This window comes from Prionailurus bengalensis, chromosome E3 (assembly GCF_016509475.1).
Source record: "Prionailurus bengalensis isolate Pbe53 chromosome E3, Fcat_Pben_1.1_paternal_pri, whole genome shotgun sequence".
Lineage (NCBI taxonomy): Eukaryota > Metazoa > Chordata > Mammalia > Carnivora > Felidae > Prionailurus > Prionailurus bengalensis.
The window spans coordinates 32,384,612-32,409,851 of NC_057357.1; the positions used below are offsets into that span (position 1 = coordinate 32,384,612).

The 25,240-nt window shown below is 46.3% G+C and overlaps 1 protein-coding gene across 1 annotated transcript in view; it reads left to right on the forward strand.

Moving 5' to 3' along the window:
- Nucleotides 1–13,941, forward strand: part of LOC122471172 — a 162,175-nt gene extending 148,234 nt beyond the window's left edge. The window contains exons 69-73 of the mRNA XM_043559463.1: nucleotides 112–289; nucleotides 622–731; nucleotides 922–1,035; nucleotides 1,195–1,336; nucleotides 13,731–13,941. Coding sequence (XP_043415398.1) covers nucleotides 112–289; nucleotides 622–731; nucleotides 922–1,035; nucleotides 1,195–1,336; nucleotides 13,731–13,747 — 561 coding nt within the window. The 3' untranslated portion in view covers nucleotides 13,748–13,941. The remainder of the gene's footprint in view (nucleotides 1–111; nucleotides 290–621; nucleotides 732–921; nucleotides 1,036–1,194; nucleotides 1,337–13,730) is intronic.
- Nucleotides 13,942–25,240: the final 11,299 nt, after the last annotated feature.

Here is a 25,240-nt window from a genome sequence, read left to right on the forward strand (position 1 = left end):
TCTCCTGCCGGCCGTCCCATCCACACACCTGTGTCCTGGGCCCCACGCCCTTCCCACCCGGTGCCCCGTGGGCCTGGTGCCTGTCCCCCTCAGCCCGTGTCTGGGCCCCAGACCTACAGGCTGTACGAGTCCTCCGAGCCCAGGCAGAGCTGTCCACACCGAGATCTGCCCCCTGCCGCGACGAGGAGGGATGTGCCCAGGGTCAAGCTGGCCAGTGAGGATGGCATCTCAATCACCTGTGACGTTCGGGCTGGCCTCTGCAGCGTCACTCTGGGCCTCTGGCTCCACGGTGGGTCTGGGCCCCAGCTGGGGGCCGCCAGGCCTGTGGGGTCGGCCGACCACAGCAGGCGTCCTAGGGCAGCCAATCCCTGGCCAGGGGTGCACTCGCTGTCCTTGAGAGGCTGGGGGCCAGGTTCCCCGGGACCCCCTCCCGCTGCTGCTTCCTGGGGGGCTCCCAACCTGAGCAGCCACGAGAGGAGCTGTTGCGGTGGCTCGGCACACGAGGGCTTCCCTCCCTCTGGTGAAGGGTCAGAGCCAGGGTGGGGCATGGGAGTCAGGGGTGGAGGGTCCGGCCCCCCAGGGAACCCTGGCCAGGCTTGCCCACGTCCCCTTTTCCCATAGGCGTGTCTGCCGGGCTCCTGGGCACTAACGACAACGAGGCCGCCAACGAGCTGATGCTGCCGGACGGCACCCTGGCCCACGGCCTGGAGGAGCTTGGCCGTGCCTGGCAGGTGAGCCGCTGGGCCTCACCAGGGCTCCGTGGCTGTGGGCAGAGCTTGGCCCCCTGCATGCAAACTCTGCAGACAACTGCTCAGACCCAGGGGGTAGCCACCCGCTCCGGAAGCTGATGCACCTGTTTTAGATGCCCGGGAGAAGAGAGGTCCAGGGGGGGAGGCCTGAGTCTTGGGTTTGTCTCACCAGCTGGGTGGCGACTGTAGGGCCGTGGAGAAAACTCACGAGTGCCCCCGACAGAGCCCCACCTGCCGGGCCTTCTTCCAGGACCCCCGTTCCTGCCTGGGGAACTGCTTCAGTGTGGTGAGTGTGAGGCTGGGTCTGGACCCCAGGGGAAGCCCTGCAGCGGGTAGACCAGAAGGCAAAAGAACTCCCCTGCCCTGATCCAGCCTCTGCCCCTCCTTGGTGCTCCTCCCAAGGGTGCAGTGGGCAAGGACCCTAACTCTGATGGCTGGCTTTCAGGTGGACCCCACCCCATTTCTCAGCCTGTGCACCCAGGACACCTGTGGCACCCAGGAGCTCTTTCCTGCCTGCAACCTGGCTGCCGCCTACATCCACCTGTGTGCCCGGGGCTTCGTGCCCCTGGACCCTCCTCCACAGTGTGGTAAGCTGCCCCAGCCAGCAGTGAGTCTGACTCCTGCCCCATTGACCTGTGTCTTCCCTCCCAGAGGGAAAACCAGTTCCTTCCTTTTGCTTAGCTCCCTTGGGGTGGACAGGCACTCCATCTTCTTACAGTGAGCTCTGTTTTGACTCTGAGTTATGGGCAAAGGGTTACTTACTGAGAAAAAGAAGCCCAAAGACTCCCCCTGTCCAAGCCAGGTCTTGAAAATCCGGGGACCTCTGGCACAGGAGCTAATAGCTCTGGGAGGTCAGACAACTATAAACTCAGCTTCCGAAAATTTATAACCACAGATCTGCTCGTCAGGGATTTTAACGGACACACTTTCCTCTGTCTGGAAAGCCCTCGGTCAACCAATATTATCCTTCACTCTGATTCCTGTGGCTGAAGTCCACTATGTAGGGTTGAAAGTCAGCAACTGCACCAAACATGGGGAGTAGAATCCCTGTTAAAGGGAAAATTATTCCTGATGCTTGTAAAAGAGCTCTAAGGTGGGCTGTATTCGGGGGGACTATCACAGTGGTGCGGGAACCACTGCAATGGGGTTTGGCCACAGGGGTGAGAGATGGGGCTCAACTCAACAGGGAGAACTGGGGACTGAGTGCTGAGCAGGGTTGGGGTCTGTGGATGGAAAATTACCAAGATGAACCGTGAGAGATAGGCGAGTTCTTGCTCAATCAAGCTGGCAGGATTCTTGTTGGAGGCAGGCCAGACTGATGAGAGGAACCCTGTCGGATGTCGAGGTAACCAGTCATGCAGGCTAAACCGACTTACCAGAATTCTTGCTAAACCTGGCTCATGGAGAGGTGGAGTCCCCAGAAGCCAGGGCCTCCTTGCTGAGACTTTTGAGGCCCCAGGGTAGAATATGGTCAAAACAGAGACTCTTTGCCACTCACTAAGACCTTCAGATGCTAGCATTTGAGAAGATGGAATACATGGAAGAAACTGAAAATGGTAAGTGGGATTCCAAAAGTAATTTCCAGAATTAATAAATATTTACTGAAATTTGGAACATAACACATTTGACAGAAGAAAAAAAATTAACTGGAAAATATAAAACAGAGGGTGAAGTGAGGTGCTAACAGAAATTTCAGAATGAGAACACAAAGAGGTTTGAGAGTGTGATGCCTCAGATTCAGGAAGCACAAGGCCGCCCAAATACTGACCATAAATGTCTATTAAGACATTTCAGCTTGGGTAAGAGGTCATCTTTCAAGGAACAGGTAGACAACCAATCTCCCACCAGCAAGAGTCCAGTCTCTTAAATTAAGAGAGTAAATGCTGAGTTAGATTTTATATCCAGGTCAACTATGATACGAGGTTAAAAATGAAACATTATTAGCACTGACCTGTCTGAAAATATCTTTCCCACTGGGAGACAGTCACTAAAGGAACAGAGCAAGCCACACACATTTGTTCACACTCCATCCGTGGCTGTGTATTTGCAACACGGGCTGCAGATCTGGCTGCAGAGTCTACAATATTTACTGTTTGATTCTTTACAGAAAGCGTTGGCTGACCCTTTGTAGAAACCAGGGAAAGCAGAAGGGAGGAATTTAATCAAACAGGAAGAGATGAACAATAGAAGGGATCCAGAGGGGAAAAAAGACAGTAACTAGGAATGACGGAGAAGTCAAAACCACAGATCGAGGAGAGACTGAAAGGTCATTCAACAACTCTGGACAGATTGCTGCTAACTTTCAAGACCTAGCTTGAATACAAATTGATTTTTTAACCTGAAGAATCTCATAGCTATTAAATCAACTGAATCTATAGACTATAATGTTGTCTAAAAGACAGCAGGCAAAGCTGACTTATTAGGACACCAAAAGCCTGATTCACAAAAGAAAAAAATAGACCTCGTTCATACAGGACAAAATGTTTACAAACCACTTATCTGACAAAGGACTTCTATCTAGAATATATAAACTCAAATTTAACAGTAAAAAAAAAAAAATCTAAGTAGAAAATGATCACATGAAGACATTTCACCTAAGAGGACATATAGGCGGCAAACCGGCCCAGGAGAAAAAGGTGTTCAGCAGTATTAGTCATTAGGGAAATGAGAACACTACATACTTACTAGAACAGTTTAGAAAAAAACAGCAACACCAAAGCCTGGCAAAAATGTAGAGAAACTCATTCCCTCATCTATTGCTGGTGGGGAAATATACAATGGTACAGCCACCCTGGAGAAAAAGCTAAGAACACACTTAAAATATAATCCAGCAATTGCATTCCTGGGTATCTATCCCAGAGAAATAAAAACCTGTGTTTCACACAGAAGCCTGGACATGATTATTCATAGCACTATTATCTGTAAGAGCCCAAACCTTGAAACAGACCAAAGTGCCTACCTTTGGTGCACAGCTAAACAAATGTGGGTATGTCCCTACCATGGGATATATTCAGCAATAAAAAGGAACACCCTACTGGTACAGATAACAACTTGGATGAATCTCAAAAGCATTATGCTGAGTGGGGAAAAAAACCCCAAACTCCTAAGGTCAAGCGCCATATGATTTTATTTACGTAACATTCTCAAAATGACCAGTTATAAAGATGAAGAACAACTCAGCTGCTGTCTGGGTCTGGGACGATGGAGGAAGGAGAGGTAGCCCAAGGGAGGTGTTTCTGGTGGTCGAACAGTTGTGTATTTTGGTGGTGGTGGTGGTAACACAAACCTACAGCTTCAAGGAGATGTCCGAACTAGATACATGCCTTCGACCACTGTAAATGTCTGGGTTTGGATATTGTGCTCTCATTACCGAAGATGTGGCCACTGGAAGAAGCCGAATGTAAGATACACGGGACCTCCCGGCCCTATCTTTGAACCTTCTTCTGAAAATCTGTCATTAGCTCAAAACAAAAACTTTTAAATGGTACACACCAAGCCCAGATCATGTTAGAGGCAAGTTGAAATAATTTACTGTAACACTTCCAGAATAGGAAAAGGAAACCTTTCTATCCCCAACTCATGTTAATGAAGTAGTAAGATATGAACACACGGCAAGGACACGGACAATACAGGAAGAAAAAGAAAAGCCCAACTTCACACTTGAATATAGAGGTTACTAATGTATTAATAAACTAAACAATCTCTGGAATCCAAGGATGGTCTTTAAGAATAATGTACTAAAGAAATTTAGGTAATTCAGGACTCTTCTAGTGAGATACCTAATAATGCATTGGAAACATCTTTTTTAATGTTTCACAGAGAGAGAATCCCAAGCAGATGCCACCCTCAGCACAGAGCCTGATGCAGGGCTCGATTTCATGACTCTGGGATCGTGACCTGAGCCACAATCAGAAGTCAGACGCTCACCCGACTGGGCTACCTAGGCACCCCTGGAAACATCCTGATCAAAATGCAGAGGAAAACACGGCCCAAGAACAGACACTCAGATCAACGGAACAGAAAAGAGAACCCAGAAATGGACCCACAAACGTATGGCCTACGCATCTTTGAGAAAGCAGGAAAGAATATCCAGTGGAATAAAGACAGTCTCTCCAGCATGTGGTGCTGGGAAAACTGGACAGTGACATGTAGAAGAATGAACCTGGACCACTTTCTTACACTGTACACAAAAATGATCTCAAAATGGATGAAAGACCTCAATGTAAGACAGGAAGGCATCAAAATCCTCAAGGAGAAAGCAGGCCAAAACCTCTTTGATGTTGGCCGCAGCAACTTCTTACTCAACACATCTCCGGAGGCAAGGGAAACAAAAGCAAAAATGAACTACTGGGACCTCATCAAAATAAAAACTTCTGCACAGCTAAGGAAACAGCAAAACTAAAAGGCAACCGACGGAATGGGAGAAGATATGTGCAAATGACATATCAGATAAAGGAGTTAGTATGCAATATCTATTAAGAACTTATCAAAGTCAATGCCCAAAAAACAAATAATCCAGTGAAGAAATGAGCAAAAGACATGAATAGACACTTCTCCAAGGAAGACATCCAGATGGCCAACCGACACATGAAAAATTCTTTAACATCACTCATCCTCAGGCAAATGCAAATCAAAACCACAATGAGATACCACCTCACACCTGTCAGAAGGGCTCACATCAACAACTCAGGCAACAAGAGATGTTGGCGAGGATGCGGAGAAAGAGGATCTCTTTTGCGCTGCTGGTAAGAATACAAGCTGGTGCAGCCACGCCGGAAAACAGTATGGAGGGTCCTCAAAACGCTAAAAACAGAACTACCCTACCACCCAGCAATGGCACTACTAGGCATTTATCCACGGGATACAGGTGTGCTGTTTCGAAGGGACACGTGCACCCCCATGTTTATAGCAGCACTATCCACAATAGCCAAAGGATGGAGAGACCCCAAATATCCACCGATGGATGGATGGATGGATAAAGCAAATGTGGTATATACGTACAACAGAGTATTATTCGGCAATCAAAAAGTGTAAAATCTTACCATTGGCAACTACGTGGATGGAACTGGAGGGTACTATGCTAAGGGAAATTAGAGAAAGACAAATACCATATGACTTCACTCATATGAGGACTTTAAGGGACAAAGCAGATGAACATAAGGGAAGGGAAACAATAATATAAAAACAGGGACGGGGACAAAACACGAGACTCTTAAATACGGAGAACAAACAGAGGGTTCCTGGAGGGGTTGTGGGAGGGGGGCTGGGCTAAATAGGTAAGGGGCACTAAGGAATCTACTCCTGAAATCATTGTTGCACTATATGCTAACTAATTTGGATGTAAATTTTTAAAAATAAAAAAATTAAAAAAGAATGCAGAGGAAAAGAGACGGCACACTGGCAAGACGGCAGGCCAGGAAGCCAAGACCTTCAGTCCCCCAGGAGAACACCAAACGTGTAACAAAATGGCCCCAAGTAGCTTTGTGGGAACTCTGGAAGCAGCAGCAACCACAGGAGTGCCTGAGCAAGAAAAAGCTCCACTCAGAACCGTAGGGAATCCCATGCATGGTGTTTTTGCTTGCCTGTCACAGTAAGGTTTCAAGTAAAGCCAACCAATTCATCCCTCAGGATGCAAGAGAAAGTGTGGAACTTGGTGACAACGTTCTGACTTGCCTGGGGGCCGCCAGAGGCACAGGCTTCGGTCTCTTCTGGCTCAGAGTGCTGATGACCGTAATGGCAGAGTCTGGGTGTGGGGTTGAGGTTGCTGAGAGCAGTCACGGGTGCGTATGTGAGAGTCCACAGACCGGCGGGTGGCCAGGGGCCAGATTACGGCAGAGGAATTCAATGTATCTAGACCCCTGAGAAGAAGCAGGGGGGAGGCTGCTGGGGAAATTTAGACCTTTAAAGGCAGCTGCGTATATTGGGGATGGGAACTTAAAATACCCACAGGCCCAGAGAAGATAAAGCCCCCCCTAAAAATGTTTGAGAGAACCCTGAGCCTTTCTATCCGGCTGGTTTGTGAAGGTCTTCCCCAGGCCCAGGGACAGTCTGCAAAGAATGGGAGAGGCGGACGCCTTTTCAAATGCCCAGTTTCAACGAAAGATGACGAGACACACAAAGAAACGGGGAGGCAGGGCCCATTCACAGGAATACCGTCAACCTCCAGAAACCAACTCTCAAGAAAAACTGGCCTCAGACTTGAAAACAACAGTCCTGGATCTGCTGTCAGCTGAGGAAAAGAGGAGCAGATGACTAAGCTGAATTACGAAAACAACAACTAAGCAAAAGGAGAATGTCGACAAAGACAAATTGTAATAAGGAACCAAATTCTGGAGCTGAAAAATCCAGTAATTGACTTTACGCCATCTGCCAGCCAGTCACTCTAGATTTCAGGACACCCATAGGTTGAAAGCCAAAGAATAGAAAAAGATAGTCTATATAAATAATGACCAAAATAGAGCAGGGATGGCTATGCAGGTATCAGACAAGTAGAATTTAAGGGGGAAAAAAAAAAAAAAGCTGTTGCAAGAGATAGGAGAGGCCATTAATCCTTTTATCGACGCATAATTCACCAAGAGGATCTAACAATTACAATATATATGCACCAGACATCAGAGCTTCTAAAAATCTGAAGCAAACATGGACAGAAGTGAAGGGAGAAAACAGCAACTCTTAAGAGTCCTTCAACCCTCCCCCATCCACCCACTTTCAACTCACACACAGAACATTGGAACACACATGGAACACAGAGAGCATTCTCCAGAATAGACCGTCAGTTAAGCCACAAAATACGTGCAGTGTTAATACAGTTTTGAAAACTGAAACCACACAATATATCTTTTACCAATCACAGTGAAAACAAATTCCTAAGAAGCACAACTAAAAATAGGTGGAAAATAGGAAAAATCAAAAATTGTGCAAAATTCAACAACACACCATGAAACAATGGGTCAAAGAAACCGCAAGGCAAATTAGCAAATATATTTTTACTTTTTATTTATTTTGAGAGAGAGCAGGACACAGGCAGAGAGAAAGGGAGAGAGAGCCTGTGCAGAGCTTGATGTGAGGCTTAAACCCACGAATGGCAAGATCCTAACATGAGCCAAAGTCAGATGCTTAAATGACTGAGCCACCGAGGTGCCGCAAATTAGCAAATCTCTTGAGACAAGTGAAAAGTAAAATAAAACACACCAAAACCATCAGATTTAGAGAAAGCAGTGCCAAAAAGAAAATGTACATTCTTTTCCTGTAAATGCTTAAATGAAAAAAGATGCTAAATCAACAACTAACTTACTCTTTTCCTGTAAATGCTTAAATGAAAAAAGATGCTAAATCAACAACTAACTTTATACCTTAAGGAAGTAAAAATAAAGAAATAAAATAAACTGAACCCAAAACTAACAGTAGGAAATCACAAATGTTAGAACAGAGATAAACGAAACAGAGAATACAGAGAAAATTAATGTAACAAAACATTTTTTAAAGATCAACAAAACTGACAACACATAAGCCAGATTGGCTAAAAAAAAAAAAAAAAAAAAAAAAAAAAGTACTCAACTAAAATCAGAAATGAAATACAGAACACTGCAACCAGTTTTTACAAAAATCAAAGGGATTTTAGGAATATGAACAATTGTATGACAAACTGGATAACAAAGATGAATAAATTCCTCGAAGTATATGGTTTGCCAAAATTGAATCATGAAGGAATAGAAATCTGAACAGACGGGGAGCCTGAGTGGCTCAGTTGGTTAAGCATCCAACTTTAGCTCAGGTCATGATCTCATGGTTTGTGAGTTTGAGCCCAGCATCTGGCTCCGTGCTGACAGCTCAGAGCCTGGAGCCTGCTTCTGATTCTGTGTCTCCCTCTCTGTCTGCCCCTCCCCTGATCACGCTCTGTCTCTGTCTCAAAAATAAAAAAGCATTAAGACAAATTAAAAAAAAGTCTGAACAGACCTATAACTAGCAAGAATATTGAAATAGTAATCAAAAACCTCCTCACAAAGAAGGAAAAAAGGCCCAGGACCAGATGGCCTCACTGGTGAATTCTACCAAACATTTAAAGAATTAAAAACAGTCCTCTGCAAGCTCTCCAAAAATTGAAGGGGGAACATCTCCACATCCATTCTATGAGGTCAGCATTACTTCTACACCAAAGCCAGATAAAGACACTGCAAGAAACAAACTACAGGGGTGTCTGGGTGGCTCAACTGGGTTAAGTGTCCAACTTCTGCTCAGGTCATGATCTCACGGTTTGTGAATTTGAACCCCATGTTGGGCTACTTGATGACAGCTCAGAGCCTGCAGTTCAGATTTGGAGTCTCCCTCTCTCTCAAAATAAATATTTAAAAAATTAAAAAAAAAATAAGTGACAGACCAATATCCCTGATGAATATAAATGCAAAATCCTCAAAAATAAATAAATAAATAAATAAATAAATAAATAAATAAATAAACTACCAAACAATTCAAGAGTGTATCGAAAGGACTATACACCCAACCAAGTGGGATTTATTCCTGAAATACAAGAAAGGTTCAACACAGAAAAATTACTCAATTTAATACACCACAGTAACAGAATGAAGGACAGAAACCACATGATCATCTCAGCTGATATAGAGAAAACATTTGAACAAAAATTTAATATCCTTTCACGACAAAAACAACAAACAGACTAAAAGGAAACTACTTCAACTAATAAAGGGTATACATGAAAAGCCCATAGATTACATTTTTTTTTTAATGTTTCTATTTGAGAGAGAGGGAGACTGTGAGCAGGGGAGAGACAGGGAGACAGAGGATCCAAAGCAGCCTCTGCACCGCCATCAGAGGTCCCAATGTGGGGCTCAAACCCACAAACTGCAAGATCACAATCTGAGCCAAAATTGGAAGCCCACCAACTGAGCCACCCAAGTGCCCCCATAGATAACATATTCAATGGTGAAAGACTAAAAACTTCTCTTCTGAAAGCAAGGATAAGACATCGATGTCTATATTGGCCTCTTCTATTTAATGCAGTAATAGAAGTGCTAGCCAGAGCAATTAGGCAAGAAAAAGAAATAAAAGACATCCAAATTGGAAAGGAAGAAACCATCTCTGTCCTCAGACAAAATGACCACATATATATATATATGTATATATATATATACACACACCTATCTATACATATATCCTATGTACCTGTAGAAAACCCTGTAGATGGCACACACACACACAGTCCCTATTAGAACTAATAAACTTGGCCAAGTGGCAGAATACAAAATCAATACAAAACAATCAGTTATGTTTCTATACACTAAACAAAAGGATATTAAGAAAAGGAAATTTAAAAAATAATTCCATTTACAATAGTATGAAAAAAAAATCAAATACTTAGTAATAAAATCAACCAAGGAGTTGAAAGACCTGTACACTGAAAACTATAAAACATCACTGAAAGAAATTGAAGAAGATACAAATAAATGGCCAAATATCCCATGTTAGTGGATTGGAATACTTAATAACATTAAGTATAATAACATTAAGATACTACTCAGTGATCTACAGATTTAAAGGAACCCCATCAAAATCGCAATGCCTTTTTTTTTTTTTAACAGAAAAGAAGTCCATCCTAAAGTTCATACGGAATCTCAAGGGCCCCCAAATAGCCAAAGCAATCTTGACAAAGAGCCAAGTTAAAGGTCTTGCACTTCCGGGTTTGAAAACAAATCTACAGTAATCACAACAGTGTGGTATTAATCGGTTGAGCGTCCACTTCAGCTCAGGTCATGGTCTCATGGTTTGTGAGTTCAAGCCCCACATCGGGTTTGCTGCTATCAGCCAGGAGCCTGCTTCTGTCCCCCTCTCTCTCTGCCCCTCCCCTGCTCATTCTCTTTCTCTCAAAAACAAACCAAACAAAAAAAAACAAAAAAAACAACCCAGTATGATGTTAACACAAAGATAGATATACAATGCAATGTAATTGAATAAAGAGCCCAGAAGTAAACCCTTGTATAGGTGGTCAAGGGCCTTTTTACAACAGGGTCCAGACCATTCAGCAGACAAAGTACTGACTTTACATCAAATTGTGGGAGGGGAAATGGCAGAAAGGGCTGTCTGCATCCCAAAGGATGAAGGTGGACCCTTACCTTATACCAGATACAGACATTAGCTCAAAATGGGTCAAAAGCCTAAACATCAAAATTGAAACCAGAAAACCCTCAAAAAACAGGGGGAAAGCTTCTCAACATTGGATTCGTCAGATTTCTTGAATAGGACACCAAAGGCACATGCAATTAAAGACAGCAGGCAAATCGGGCTTCATCAAAATTAAAAACTTTTGTGCACTAAAGGACACCATCAGCAGAATATAAAGGCAACCTATGGAATGGGAGGAAATATTTGCAAATTTTGCCTGATAAGGGGTGACTATCCTGAATATATAAAGAACTCCTGCAAACTCACCACCAACAAAACAACTTGATTTAAAAATGGTCCAGGGCACCTGGGTGGCTCAGTGAGTTAGGCATCTGACTTCAGCTCAGGTCATGATTTCAGGGCTCGTGGGCTGGAGCCCTACATCGGGCTCTGTGCTGACAGCTCGGATCCTGTTTTGGATCCTGTGTCTCCCTCTCTCTCTGCGCCTCCCCTGCTCATGCTCTGTCTCTAAGATAAATAAAAACATTTTTAAAAAATTTAAAAAGGATCAAAGGAGGGGCACCCGTTTGGCTCAGTCAGTAGGGCATGCCACTCTTGATCTTGGGGTTGTGAGTTTGAGCCCCACCTGGGTGTAGAGATCACTAAAAGTAAATTACAAAACATTAAAAAATGGTCAAGGGACCTGAACAGACATTTCTCCAAAGAAGACACCCAGACGGCCAACAAGCATGTGAGAAGATACACAATGTTACTCGTCTTCAGGGAAATGGGAGTCAAAAGCAGAATGACCAATCACCTGACACCCATTCGGATGGCTACTATTAAAAAAAAAAAAAACAACACAGAAAATAAGTGTTAGCGAGGATGCGGAGAGACACTGGAACCCTCGTGCACAGTTGGGAGAAATGCCAAAGTGACACAGCCACTAGGGAAAACATGATGGTGGTTCCTCAGAAAATGAAACATAGCATCACCACATGATGATACTCCTGGGGTATACACCCCAAAGAATTACAAGTGGGGACTCCTACAGCTGTTGGTACGTCCGTTATTCGCAGCAGCTTCATTCACAGTAGCCGGAAGGTAGAAACAACCCAGATGTCCACGGACAGATGAGCGGATGAGAAAAGGGTGATCCGCTGTCCTTACAAAGGAAGGAAATTCTGCCACCCCCTACACTTGAACCTGGAGGCCATGAGGCTTAGTGAAAGAAGGCAGTCACGGAGAGACCAAGGTCGTGCGATTCCACTTCTAGGAAACACCTAACATAGTCCAAAGCACAGGGACAAAGTCAAATTGTGGTTGCCACGGGCTGCTGGGAGGCAGAGTGGGGCACCGTCTAATGGGGACAGAGCTGCAGTTTCGCAGTAAGAAAAAAAAATCCTGGAAGTGGAGGGTGCTGATGGCCACACAACAAGGTGAATGTACCTAACAGGGCTTCACTGTGTGCTTGTACGTGGTGATTAAGAATTTCCTAATTCAAGAACATTTCCTAAGCACCTACTCCATGCTAGACACGGTGACACAACAATAAACAGTGTACTTATAAGCACCGCAATTATAAAAACAACAACAACAACAAAACACACACACACACACACACACACACACACTTGGGGAGTTTGAGTGGCTCAGTCGGTTAAGCACCCAACTCTTCAATTTTGGCTCAGGTCATGACCTCAGGGTTCGTGAGATCAAGCCCCACGTCGGGCTCTGTGCTGACAGCACGGAGCCTGCTTGGGATTCTCTCTCTCCCTCTGTCTCTGCCCCTCCGACACTTGTCTGAGTGTGCACGCGCTCTCTCTCTCTCTTTCTCTCTCCCTCAAAATAAATGAAGCAACAAAGGACAAAAAAGAACACACTTAAGGAGATAAACTTCTAAAAGCCAGCAGCCACGAACCCACATGAATTGCCGTGGGTTTATGTGACACAGACTGCATGCTTTGGCAGGAAACTAGAAAGTATTCGAAGTATATCCTATTTGGAACAGAACCAAAAATGTAATCTAAATAGAGGACTGAAAAGGCATTTAATAGAATTCTTTAATGTTGGTGTTTTTAAAAAATTCAACAAACGGCGGATAGGTGGGACCTTCCCTGAAGCGGACACTTTGAGGTGTCGGCCATCCAGGCTTTCAACATCACAGTGGGTGGGGACACATCAGAAGCCCTTTGAAGCCAGCAGCCCGCTAAAGATACATTGTTTCTGCCTCTACTGCGTGCTGTATCCACAACCCCATCCTGCTCAGACCACGAAAAGAAATGAAATACAAGAGATCCGCAAGAAACACTTAAAACGCACCTGCTAATGGCCACTTGCCTCGAGAGGGCGCTGCGTGTCTGTCACTCCTAAGTTGAAGACACCCGCTCTTTGGTGGGAGCCGGAGATTCAAGGGGTGAGGCTGCATTTCTCTGCAAGCAGAGGGAAGTCACCCCGAGGTCACCAAATATTCTGGAACCATCCAAAGGCCCCTGCTGCTTTCGTGACCTAGAAACTGCTCTACCCGGGAGTCAGCTCGGGTATCACCCCTTGAACTTCCCCTTGCTCCCCCTTTGGGTTTTAGGTGCATCCCCTGTGCTCCCAAAGCCTAGGGTACTGGGGTTCAGCCCTCCCCCTCTTGGCTGGGAACTTTGGGGTGGGGGTGGGGTGACCAGGTCTTGGTTGTCTGTCACACAGGCGCAGGAGATCACCTAACCACACCTGGTGCTCTTCTCCAAAGGGGTGAGATGTCCTTTTAAAGAAGGCCACTCTGGGCCTGTGACAGGGGCTCCAGCATGACTCCAGGCAACAGAAGGGGCCCCTTGTCCTCTGGGCCCACAGAACAGCCTCCTTTTCTCTTTACAGTTGGAGAGTTTGCCTAAGCCAACACTAGGCTGCCAAAGGTTTCACACCCGTCACCCCCTCAGCTCGGCCAAGATTCTTGGCTGAACAGAACCATCACAACGAAATGCCAGGAGGCACAGAGATCACACTGGTCCAGATACAGCCAAGGGGGGCTCGTTGTCCATGATTTCAGAATCCTTCCAGGGACAATAAAGTTTACAATTGGTCTGGACAGTTCTCTACCTTCCTTGACACCTGCACGGCCTTCTAGAAGACAGCCTGAGCCCCTGTCCCACCCCTGCGGGGCCGGGGCGGGGGGTCCATTCCAGCCACTGTTGTTGCCCAAGTTCTTTTTTCACTTGCTTTGTTGCTTGGTCTGAGGCCTCCACCGTGTGAGCCCAGGGCTGCCCTGGGGTCTTCCTACTTTGGGACAAGCATGAGGCTCCCTGAGGTATACAGATGGTCCCAAATCCCTTCATCGCAAGCCTGGGGGGAGAGTGTCCCTCTTTGGGGTAGATCCTGAATCTGGAACTGAATGTTTCAGGGGACACTTGAGAAGGCCTCCCTTTTTGGGGGACTGGTTTCCACAGACATGTGCGAGGGGCACCCAGGCCCCAAGGATACAGCCTTCAAAGCTGTTGACCTTTGGGAAGGCTGATCTGTCCCTTGAATTTTTTTTTTTTCAACGTTTATTTATTTTTGGGACAGAGAGAGACAGAGCTTGACCGGGGGAGGGGCAGAGAGAGCGGGAGACACAGAATCGGAAACAGGCTCCAGGCTCCGAGCCATCAGCCCAGAGCCCGACGCGGGGCTCAAACTCCCAGACCGCGAGATCGTGACCTGGCTGAAGTCGGACGCTTAACCGACTGCGCCACCCAGGCGCCCCTGTCCCTTGAATTTTTGACTGAAAAATAAATCTGGCACGATCCCAGAACACATCCATTGGATGGATGGGGCTAATCGTCCATTGGAATGATGGGGTAACTTGGGTGGCTGTGAAATCGACCCACCACTGGGAGGCCCCCTCAAGTCTTCTATCCAAAGGCCTGAGGTCCAGATTCCAAAGCAAAGGGCAAAGCATCAGACAAGAGCTGGGGGGCAACCAGGTCAGATGCCAGATTCCCTTGCCCCAGCCTCCCCACTCCTAAGTCCCCAGCACACAGCAGGCGCTCAATCAAGTCCAGAAGAAAAAATACTAGAGGGCTTGAGAGTTTTTCGAAGAATGCGTGAATGGGGCCAGTCCTGCACATTCCCACACACTGGAGGGAAAGGGGAAGGGGCTTCTGATTTGTTGAGCGTGTTGTCATGGGTTACAACGAAAAGACCCCAGAGTCCAGGCACTGCTCTTTGAAAGATGTTCGATCTTTTCTTAGACCTCCCAACAGCCCAGTGACCAATGCACAATCCCACATAAGGGAAGAAGCAGGCTCAGAGAGCCCAGGGGACTTACATGAGGTCATCCAAGCAGCAGACGGCCAGGCTGGTGCAGGTCTGGGCCCGCTGGACCCTCAAGGCTGCCCAGCTTCAGTCATCACCTCCTATGCTTGCAAGAGCGCCATATTGCCTACTTTGAGAGAGTCAATTGAACACTGGCTCCGTCCCAAGCCAGATACGTGATGCTTACTCTCCATTTCCTGGTCCACATTAAAATGCCCAATGAGCCGTGTCACACACGATCAGAAACACATCCACGACCGTCAGAGGCGGTATGCTAGGCCCTGTCACAGGGATCTCGGCCCAAGAGAAGGAAGGAAAGCAGGAAGGAAGAAGACAGTTCACAGCGGAAAGCCAACTGGTGGAATATGGGGGGGGGGGGGGGGGCGGGGAGCAGGTCAGAGTCTGCGGCATCGATGATTTGTCACCACGCAAGCTCTTGGTTTCTCCATCTGCTCACAGGATGAGTTACTTTCAGTCCAGGCAGGAAAGTGCAGAAGGTTCCCAACCTGCCTCCCACGCTCTGTCCGCAAAGTGCTTACCAGGAAAACAAGAGTGGTAGGTTGGGCACCAGCCTTGACCTCAAGAGGGAAGCACAGTTCTCCTTTCTCAAGACGGATTTAACGACACCAACACTTTGCCATTTGGGGGGGTTGGGCTGGGTGTGCACACACAGGCGTAGAATTTAAAGAAAAAAATGGATGAGACAGGGAATGAGTCCATTAAAGATACAAATAAATAAGGGCACCTGGGTGGTTCAGTCAGTTGAGCATCCAACTTTGGCTCAGGTCATGATCTCGCATTCGTGGGTTTGAGCCCCACGTTGGGTTCTGTGCTGACAGCTCAGAGCTTGGAGTCTGCTTCGGATTCCGTGCCTCCCTCTCTCTGCCCCTCCCCCTGCTCGTATGCTGTCTCTTGGAAAATAAAACATCTAAAAAGTAAAAAAAAATTTAAAAATGATAAAGATTTGTGCCTCAAGCACATAAAAAGCAAGTCCAGATAAGTCTTTAAAAAACTCAGTCTTGGTGAAGTGATTTGGTAAAGGACAGAGCAGGCAAAAGAGAGAAGTAAACGGTGTGGAGAACATTTAATTTTGCTGGTAACTAAAGGCAAAAGAGAGTAACGCTTATAACTTCTTAAAAATTTTCTTAAAATTTATTTTGGGAGAGAACAGGGGAAGGGAGCGAAGGGGAGAGAGAGAATCCCAGGCAGGCTCTCGCTGTCCGGGAAGAGCCCAATGTGGGGCTTGAACTCCTGAACCTTCAGATCATGACCTAGGCCGCAATCAAAAGTGAGACACTCAACCGACTGAACCAGCCAGGCACCCCATCATTACAGCTTCATTAGGCTGCAGGGTCGGTATTTAAAGAATAATGTCCAGAACTAGTGAGGCTGTGGACAAAAACAAAGCCCTCAAATCTGGTAACTGGCGGTTTCAACTGGTACCTCAGTAGTGGGTTTCTAACATTCTTCTGAAACCATTCACTCCTGGGGCACCCGGATGGCTCAGTCAGTTAAGCGTCAGGCTCTTGACTTCGGCTCAGGTAATGATCTCACAGTGTGGGATCGAGCCCTGTGTCGGGCTCCACGCTAACAGCATGGAGCCTGCTTAATATCCTCTCTCCCTCTCTCTCTGCCTCTCCCCTACTCGTTCTCTCTCAAAATGAACAGATCAACTTAAAAAAAAATCAGTAACCAAAACCACTCATTCCTTTGACCTGATAAGCGCCACTCCCGGGACTTTATCCAAAACCAGGGAGGGAAGGGAAATGAGAATGATTCCCAAGATTCCAAAATAACTTTGTTATTCAAAATGATGAAAACTTATACACCACTAACAGGGCAATGGTCTTTGAAAGTTGTGGTCTGTGACTTTGATACCCTATCTCGAACTCATTTGTCAAGAGGTCCAACGTGAGGCAATACATTAACGTGAAAAAAAAGATGAGCTTCCAAGTACAGCAGGAGGCTGCCTAAGAATCTGCACCAAGAATGACTGCATTTGGACAAGAAGTGGTCAAGGATACAGGAAAATGCAAACAGTTCATATAGGAAGAGTGATCACACCGTAAGGGATTATTTTTTCTTTTAAAGATTCCTTTTGGGGCACCTGGCTGGTTCAGTCAGAAGGGGGTGTCACTCTTGACCTCAGGGTCGTGAGTTCGAGCCCCACACTGGGCGTAGGGATTACCAAAACATAACAATAACCTTTAAGAAACAAAACAAAAATGCCTTTTGTAATTGGTCTAACGCTAACCGTCCTAGGGACTTTCAAAATTAAAAGGAAGCGAGAGGAGAATGGAGAGGTAACGTTTGAGGCGTATCGGGTCTCGGGAAAGATGAAAACGTTCTGGAAACGGATGGTGGCCATGGCCGTACAACATTGTGAATGTACCTGACGCCACTGACTTATGCACTTAAAAATGGTAAAAATGCTAAGCTTTAGGAATATGTATCTTACTATCGTAGGAAAGTTGTAAGAAGGAATGAAGAGGGTTGAAGGAATTTTTTCGTTTTCTCCAAGCAGAGGGGTTGGGGGTAGTGGCCACGAGTGACACTTTATAGGGACAGAAGCCTAGCGGGAGGCTGGGAAGGTGGAGAGGGTTAGGGTTAGGAGGGCGGTGGCAGCGTGTGACCCCTTGCTACTTGAAGCCGCTCCCTGTCTTCAGGGAGAATCGCAGGCAAGTCCTTTCTGGGAAGAAACTTCCGTAAGGGAGGGGGGAAAAAATCTCTCGGCTCTATCCATCTTGGGTCCTGAGGCTGGGGCCCCGTAACTTATGCTGGCGAGGGAGACCGGCAAGACGAAAAGGAACAGAAGTTTAGGACCAAGACCATGAAGCATGCACGGGGGAGGGGGCGGGGCACTGGCATCAGTAAATCAGTAACCCAATCTGCATGCGTGTAATATACATGGGTGGCGGTGTATACATGCATCTATCAAGAGTGTTCACAGAGGGACACATTTTTAGAGAGATGACCAAGTCAAATGAGGAGGACTGGGAGCTTCCACAGGCGGAAAATTGAGGGAGGGGAAGTCGACGTGGAAACTAATGGTCCCTAAGGGCTGGTGTTTAGTGGGGTTTATTCCGCAGACGCCTCCAGCCCTGTTAGAGAACCAGAGTTCTCCGATTAACCTGCGCCCTTCCCGGCAGGCGGCTGGAGGGGAGGGAGACACCTTTACAGACTGAGTCCTGCTCTCAGGCCAAGAGGGGAGGGCAGAGAGCTTCTCCTGTAGCTGCTGCTTCTCAAGGGCCTTCGGCTCCAAAGTCCTTATCCCCATGGGGCGGATTTTCAGGTGCCACGTTCCACTACCTTTCACCTCTGTTAGTCCCATCCTCGCCATCTGCAGGGGTTATGACCGAACGAAAGCATAGAAAGAACAAGTACAGGTAATTTTTTTTTTTTTTTAAGTCAAGTCTCCATGACATGATCTGAGTGAAGCCTGAGTTTTATAACCTAAGGGGGAGAGGAAACACTGCTTATGTTCGACCACCGTCTAGGTAAGGGGCAAAGTGAGCCGGTCCACACACCTCCTGGGAAAGGCCGCGTGACCTTTTATTACCCACCCTCACTTCTCGATTATTCTTTAAAGACAGGGAAGGGGGTAGAAGTGAGGTCACGCTGAAGCACTCTGGCCAATGCTCCCACCCCCAGGAGAGGAAATGAGCCGATCCTTGGCTGCTGAATGCAAAGGATGCTTTCCAGTGACTTCTGCTGCCCCGGGGGCTCCGGGAGATGACGTATCTCTTAGCCTATTTCTCCAAAAACAACTTGGAAGAATGTAGCAGTTCCTGAACGTAAAACTTTTCAAAAATTAATAGAAAAATGGTAACCTTAAGTCAATCTAAGACTTGTTTCACTTGGGGGTGGGGAAGGGGGATTTAAGGGAGTCAAGACAAGAAAAGGGGGCTGTCGAGGCCGCGGTCTCTACACAAGTAAACTCGAAAGCCCAGAGGCAACATTTTCCGAGGGGACCGAGTACCAACAAGAACCTGAAGGGGGTTCACAACAAGTCTTCCCAAAACGTGCAACTTGGCACACGGACTATTTTGAGCTGAAGACAACTGAGCCCATGCAGGCTGAAGAGGATTTTGCCCCTCCCTTAAAGACCTAGAAGAATCTATACTGAAGGGTCTTTCCCAACATAAGAGTTATTACCAAGGATCAAATTTATCTGAGTGACCCAACTGTACCACAGGACAAAGATCTAATTAGGCCACAGCCTTTCTTCCCATCACCCTGTCGAGGCCCTCCTCCCGCTTTAAAGCCCCAGACCCCATCCCATTCCTTAGCTCAGGAAAACATATACAGCTCATTTTCCTTTTGTTTTAAAAAATATTTATTTGGGTGAGAAGCGGCCGGGGGCGGGGCTGCTGGGGAGGGGCGGAGAGAGAGAATCCCAAGCAGGCTCCACGCTGCCAGTACAGAGCCTCATACGGAGCTCCACCCCACGAACCGTGACATCGTGACCTGAGCCCAAATCGCGTCAGACTCTCAACTGAGCCACCCGGACGCCCCTCACTTTCCCCTTCTGTCTTTGACCCTCTCGTGTACGTGGGATTCCCCTACATACAAAATTAAATTTCGGTTTCTCCCGTTCGTCTGTCTCCTGTCACTTTAATTCTTAGACCAGCCGGAAGAACCTTTGAAAGGTGGAGGAAAACGTTTCCCCCCGCAAAATACCAAAAAGAGAAAGTGTCTGTACCAGAAGGAACCGAGAAGGTTTTGCAGAAATACCAATGCCTCCCAAGCCCCAGAGCAGGGAGGGGAAGGGAGAAAGCTCAGGCTGGGTTGTTTCCCAGGAGAAGTCAACCCATGCCTTCAGGAATCCTAATTCCAATGAGATTTAAAGTGATCTAGGGCCCACAGGAGGAAGAAACACTTCCAAGTTCTTTATCAGAGACATTCATATAAAAAGCCAACAGTGAGGGAAAACCACACACTGACTTCACTTACGTAAAAATCAGCGCAAAAATCCCAAATAAAATTTTAGCAAATACAATCCACCGTGATCCTTAAAGGGGTTCACCAAAACCAAGTGGGACTTGTACAATAATATGACAAGGACATCTTTTAATTTCTAATAATGTATTAAAAGGGAAAGATCACGATCATGGATGCTGAAGGGCATTTGGCAACATTAACCATTTGTAACACAATCTCTTATCAGATAAGAAAGAGGGATGCTTTCTTAACATGATAAAATTATACACACAGACACACACATCCACCCAGCCCAAAATCAGCATCATTTGTAATGGTTGGAAGCAACAGAAGTTTCCATGAGGCTCTGGAATGAAAACATGCCCCTATCACTACTATTTTGTTTGGAAGGTTCTAGTTGATGAAAGTAGTTAAGAGGGAAAACGAAATTTGAGGAGAAAGAAGTGAAATAACTGTGTTCACTCTGGAAAGTCCAAGAGAAGCGACGGAAAAACGCGGCCGACACTAAGAGATTTCACCAAGGGATGGGGTGCCGACGTACCACACCGAAACACCTAGCCTTTCTAGGTACAAACAGGAAGCAGTTAGAAACGTTAGCAAGAGAAAATATTCCATTTGCAACAGCACCCCCCCCCAACACACACACACAAAAGAAAACTCCCAGAAACAAATGCGCTAAAATGTATACAATCCAGACGGAGAAACCTTTTCAAAGACCCCGGAGGATATAAAATACTTTAAATGTGAAGAAAGCTGGGCTGCATATTTTCGTACCTAGAGAGACTCAACACTGGAAAGATGGGACCATCTTTTGTGTTCGGAAGGATGCGGAACTGGAGCCCTCACAGGCGCTGGCAGGAGGGGTGACAGGACATGGCCGCTCTGGAAGACAGGTTGGCACTTTCTTAAGAAGTTGGAAATCCTTTTCCCATGTGGCTCAGCAATTCTACTCCTAGGTTGCCCCCGACGAGAAACGAAGACACGTGCTTGCACACCAAGACTCGTACACAAATACCCCCCAATGACGAATAAATACACAAGCCAGCCCAGCAACGACAAGAAAGTACTGGGACCTAACACACGGGGGATGAATCTCAAAAACGTGCTGAGTGACGGAAGCCAGATGCTCAAGACCACAGGTCGTGTGATGTCATTTATATGCCATTTCCAGAAAAGGAAAATTGGTAGAGACAGAGAGCAGGATAGCGACCGCCTGGGGCTGGCGGTAGGAACACACATGTCATGTTTCAACTAAATGAGCTGATTCTAAAGTTCATGAAAAAAATTTTTTTAATGTTTGTTTTTGAGAGAGAGAGAGAGAGAGAGAGAGAGACACAGTGTGAGTGGGGGAGGGGCAGAAAGAGGGAGACACAGAATCTGAAACAGGCTCCAGGCTCTGAGCTGTCAGCACAGAGCCCGACGCGGGGCTTGAACCCACCAACTGTGAGAACATGACCTGAGCCAAAGTTGGATGCCTAACCGACTGAGCCACCCTGGTGCCCCTCAAGTTCATGACATTTTTAAACAACAACGATAACCAGGACATTTCTGAAAGTAAGAATGAAGAACACCTAACCCTATCAGATACTAAATCAGATGATCCTGCAGTCATTAAAACAATTTCACAGGGTGCCTGGGTGGCTCAGTCAGTAGAGTGTCCAACTCTTGGCTTTGGCTTAGGTCTTGATCTCCTGGTTCGTGGGTTAAGGCCCCCACGTGGGTTTCATGCTGATGTCATAGAGCCTGCTCAGGATTCTCTCCCTCTCTCTCTCTCTGCCCTTCCCCTGCTTACTCTGTCTCTCAAAATAAATAAACTTAAAAACAAATTTCATACCAACAAATATGCGTATGAAAATGTACATAAAACATGTCAATGGGACATATGTCAAAAATACACACAATCCATTCAAAGTGTAACATAAAATGAGAGACTTCATTTCAGTTAAGTGAGGGAGGGAAGTACTCTCTAGTTATTGGTATTCAAACAACTTGCTAGCTTCTGGGAAAAACACCGTTAGACCCCTCTACCTTTTTCTTCCAAGTAAATGAAGTATGGATGAGTCAGATTTAAACGTAAGAAATGAAACTGTAAAAGTAGAAGAAAGCCCAAAGAAACTTTAACCATCTCTTGGTAGGACAGTCCTTTCTAAGCAGGACTCAAAACCCAGAAGTCCAGAATATACATTTCGTAATCTAATAAAAAGTTTTAGGGGTGCGTGGGTGGGTCAGTTGGTCGAGTGTCCCACTACAGCTCAGGTCATGATCTCACAGTTTGTGAGTTCGAGCCCCACATCGGGCTCTGTGCTGACAGCTCAGAGCCTGCAGCCTGCTTGGGATTCTGTGTCTCCCTCTCTCTCTGCCCCTCCCCTGCTCGTGTGCTCTCTCAAAAATAAATAAACGTTAGAAAAAAATTTTTTTAAGTTTTAAAAAAGTCTGCCAGCCTCAGTGAATTACTCCCACTCCTGCCATAAAGGACTCTGAAACTAAGCAGACTACATAAAATAATCATTTGCAGGAACTGGACACTGCAGCACAGAGCTGTCGTTCTTGAGAAAAGAGGAGCACTTGAGATGAAGCCACCACATTCACCATGGCTTTCTTTGGAAAGGAGAAAAAGACAGTATTGACATTGAGCAGGGATATGTAGCCCAAACCGAGAACAGTGGTCTTGTTAACTGGAGGTAACGGAGATCAGAGTTCAAGGATGCTAAGGCACTTGAGACGCACAGGGCAAACACAGGAGGGGAAGGAGCCACACAGAGGGAGCCCCAGAAATCTGCACAGAGGTTCACCTTAGCTCCTTGACCAAATCCTAAACTGTGCACATCAGGAGGAGACACGAGGAGGCCTAGTGGAAAATAGCTCAGGGGTGGAGGAGGGGTAGGTAAACTGAAAAAAAGTATTAGAAGTCATATAGCTCCAACCCTAGGAGGCAAGATTCTGATTGAGTGTCCTAGGCACTCGGTTGACACCCCAGAAAAGCCTGGCCTTAAGAGTGCAGACCATACCCCAAGAATAGGGGCCACACACTAGAACATGAGGGGTGGGTGTGGGACCTGAAATATACTCATTCTAACAAAGCTAAAACCAAGCCTTGATATGCTCAAGGTCAATTTTACTGTCTTCAAGAAAAAAAACTCAACATTGTTTAGATGAAGATCATATAATCCAGACTCTTCATAACATGTCACCCACAATGTTCAACATACAATCAAAAATTACTAGCTACATGAAACAGGAAAACACAGTTAAGGAAAGCAGATTCAGGCATGACCCAGATGCTGGAAGAGGCAAAGACCTGAAGATATGTTAAAGAATTGAGGGGTCAAACAAGACAATGAAGAGATGGAAAATTAAGAGAAAAAATGGAAACTCTATAAAAGAACCAAATAGAAGTTTTAGAACTGGAAAATACAAGTATCGGAAATGAAAAATCTACCAGAGTAATTTAACCGCAGACAGCACACAGCCCAAGAAAGAACTCAGTGAATTTGAAGACAGGTCAATAGTAGTTATCCAGAGTGAAGCACAGAAAGAAACAAGAATTGAAAATGAAATGGGGCCGGGGTGGGGGGGGGGGGGAGGTGGCGCACCTGGGTGGCTCAGTTGATTGAGCATCCAACATCGGCTCAGGTCACGATCTCACAGTTGGCTTTGAGCCCCGCATTGGGCTTGCTGCTGTCAGTGCAGAGCCCCCTTCGGATCTTCTGTTCCCCTCTCTCTCTGGCCCTCCCCTGCTTGCACTTTCACACTCAAAAATAAACAAAACGTTGAGAAAAAGTAAAATGGAAAGAGAGCAGCAGGGCGGGGGGAGGAAGAGACAAAGAACACGTGTCTGAGACCTGCAGGAAAGCGTCAAGATGTGTGATATCAGTGTCATGGGAGGCCCACAAGGAGAAGAGAGAGAGAACAGGGAAGAATATATGGGATAATAGCCAGTAATTAATCAAAATTGATGAAAGATATCAATCCACAGATCCAAGCAGCTCAGCAAATCCCAAATAGGATTTACACAAACAAGACCACACCTAGGCACATCATAAACAAACAGAAACCCAAGAAAAGGAGAAAATCTTAAAAGCAGCTTGGGGGTGTAAGAGACATTACATTTGTGGGAACACCATAAGAAAGACAGCCGAATTCACTAGAAACAGTGGAAGCCAGAAGAAAATGGAATAAACTGGCAGGAAATGCAGCAAAAACATCTGTCAAAAATGAAGGTAAAATTAAATTTCCAGCAAAGAAGAAAGAATCTGTCACCACGCCACGGAAGCCCAAATGTGCAGAGGTGAGAAATGATCCAAAGAACGAATTTTTACAAATCTTTCCCTGCCACCAATCCCCACTTGTCAAGCCAAGGGTGAGAAAGTCTTACCTTCGTTTGTCAATGAGGCGTTCCAGACAGAGATCTGGGAGCGTCGACTTTGGTAAGAATTCTTCCCCTTCCCTGGCTTCTGTAAGTTTTCCCACGACCCTACCTGCAGGCGCCAGATCAAGTAGGGTGTCCCAGTGGGTCCCACCTGGGAGACCAGAAACCACAGGGGAGGAGAAAGAATTTTCCCTCTACCCTTCTGAGTTCCTGGCTGACACATCCCCAGCCATAGTGAAAGACAGATCAACAAGACAGAAACGAACAACTCGTTAACATGCGTACCTCGTAGAAGTATGGGATATACCCCGGGAGACAGGAGTTAGACTCCTGAGGTTGCCAAAGCTACCAGCTTAATTTTTTTTTTCAACGTTTTTTATTTATTTTTGGGACAGAGAGAGGCAGAGCATGAACGGGGGAGGGGCAGAGAGAGAGGGAGACACAGAATCGGAAACAGGCTCCAGGCTCTGAGCCGTCAGCCCAGAGCCTGACGCGGGACTCGAACTCACGGACCGCGAGATCGTGACCTGGCTGAAGTCGGACGCTTAACCGACTGCGCCACCCAGGCGCCCCAAAGCTACCAGCTTAAATAACATCATCAGCTAAAGACCCAACAAAGGTGTCAGGAAGCCTGTTTTGGGGAGGTTACCAGGAAAGGCACGGTAAACAAGGCTACGGTTTGTTGAATAGACTTAAGCACCTTGTCCACTAATAGGAGTTTCTAGAGATTTCAATTTCAGGTACAGAGAGGGAGACACCTTTACAAATGGAGATTGTTATAAAT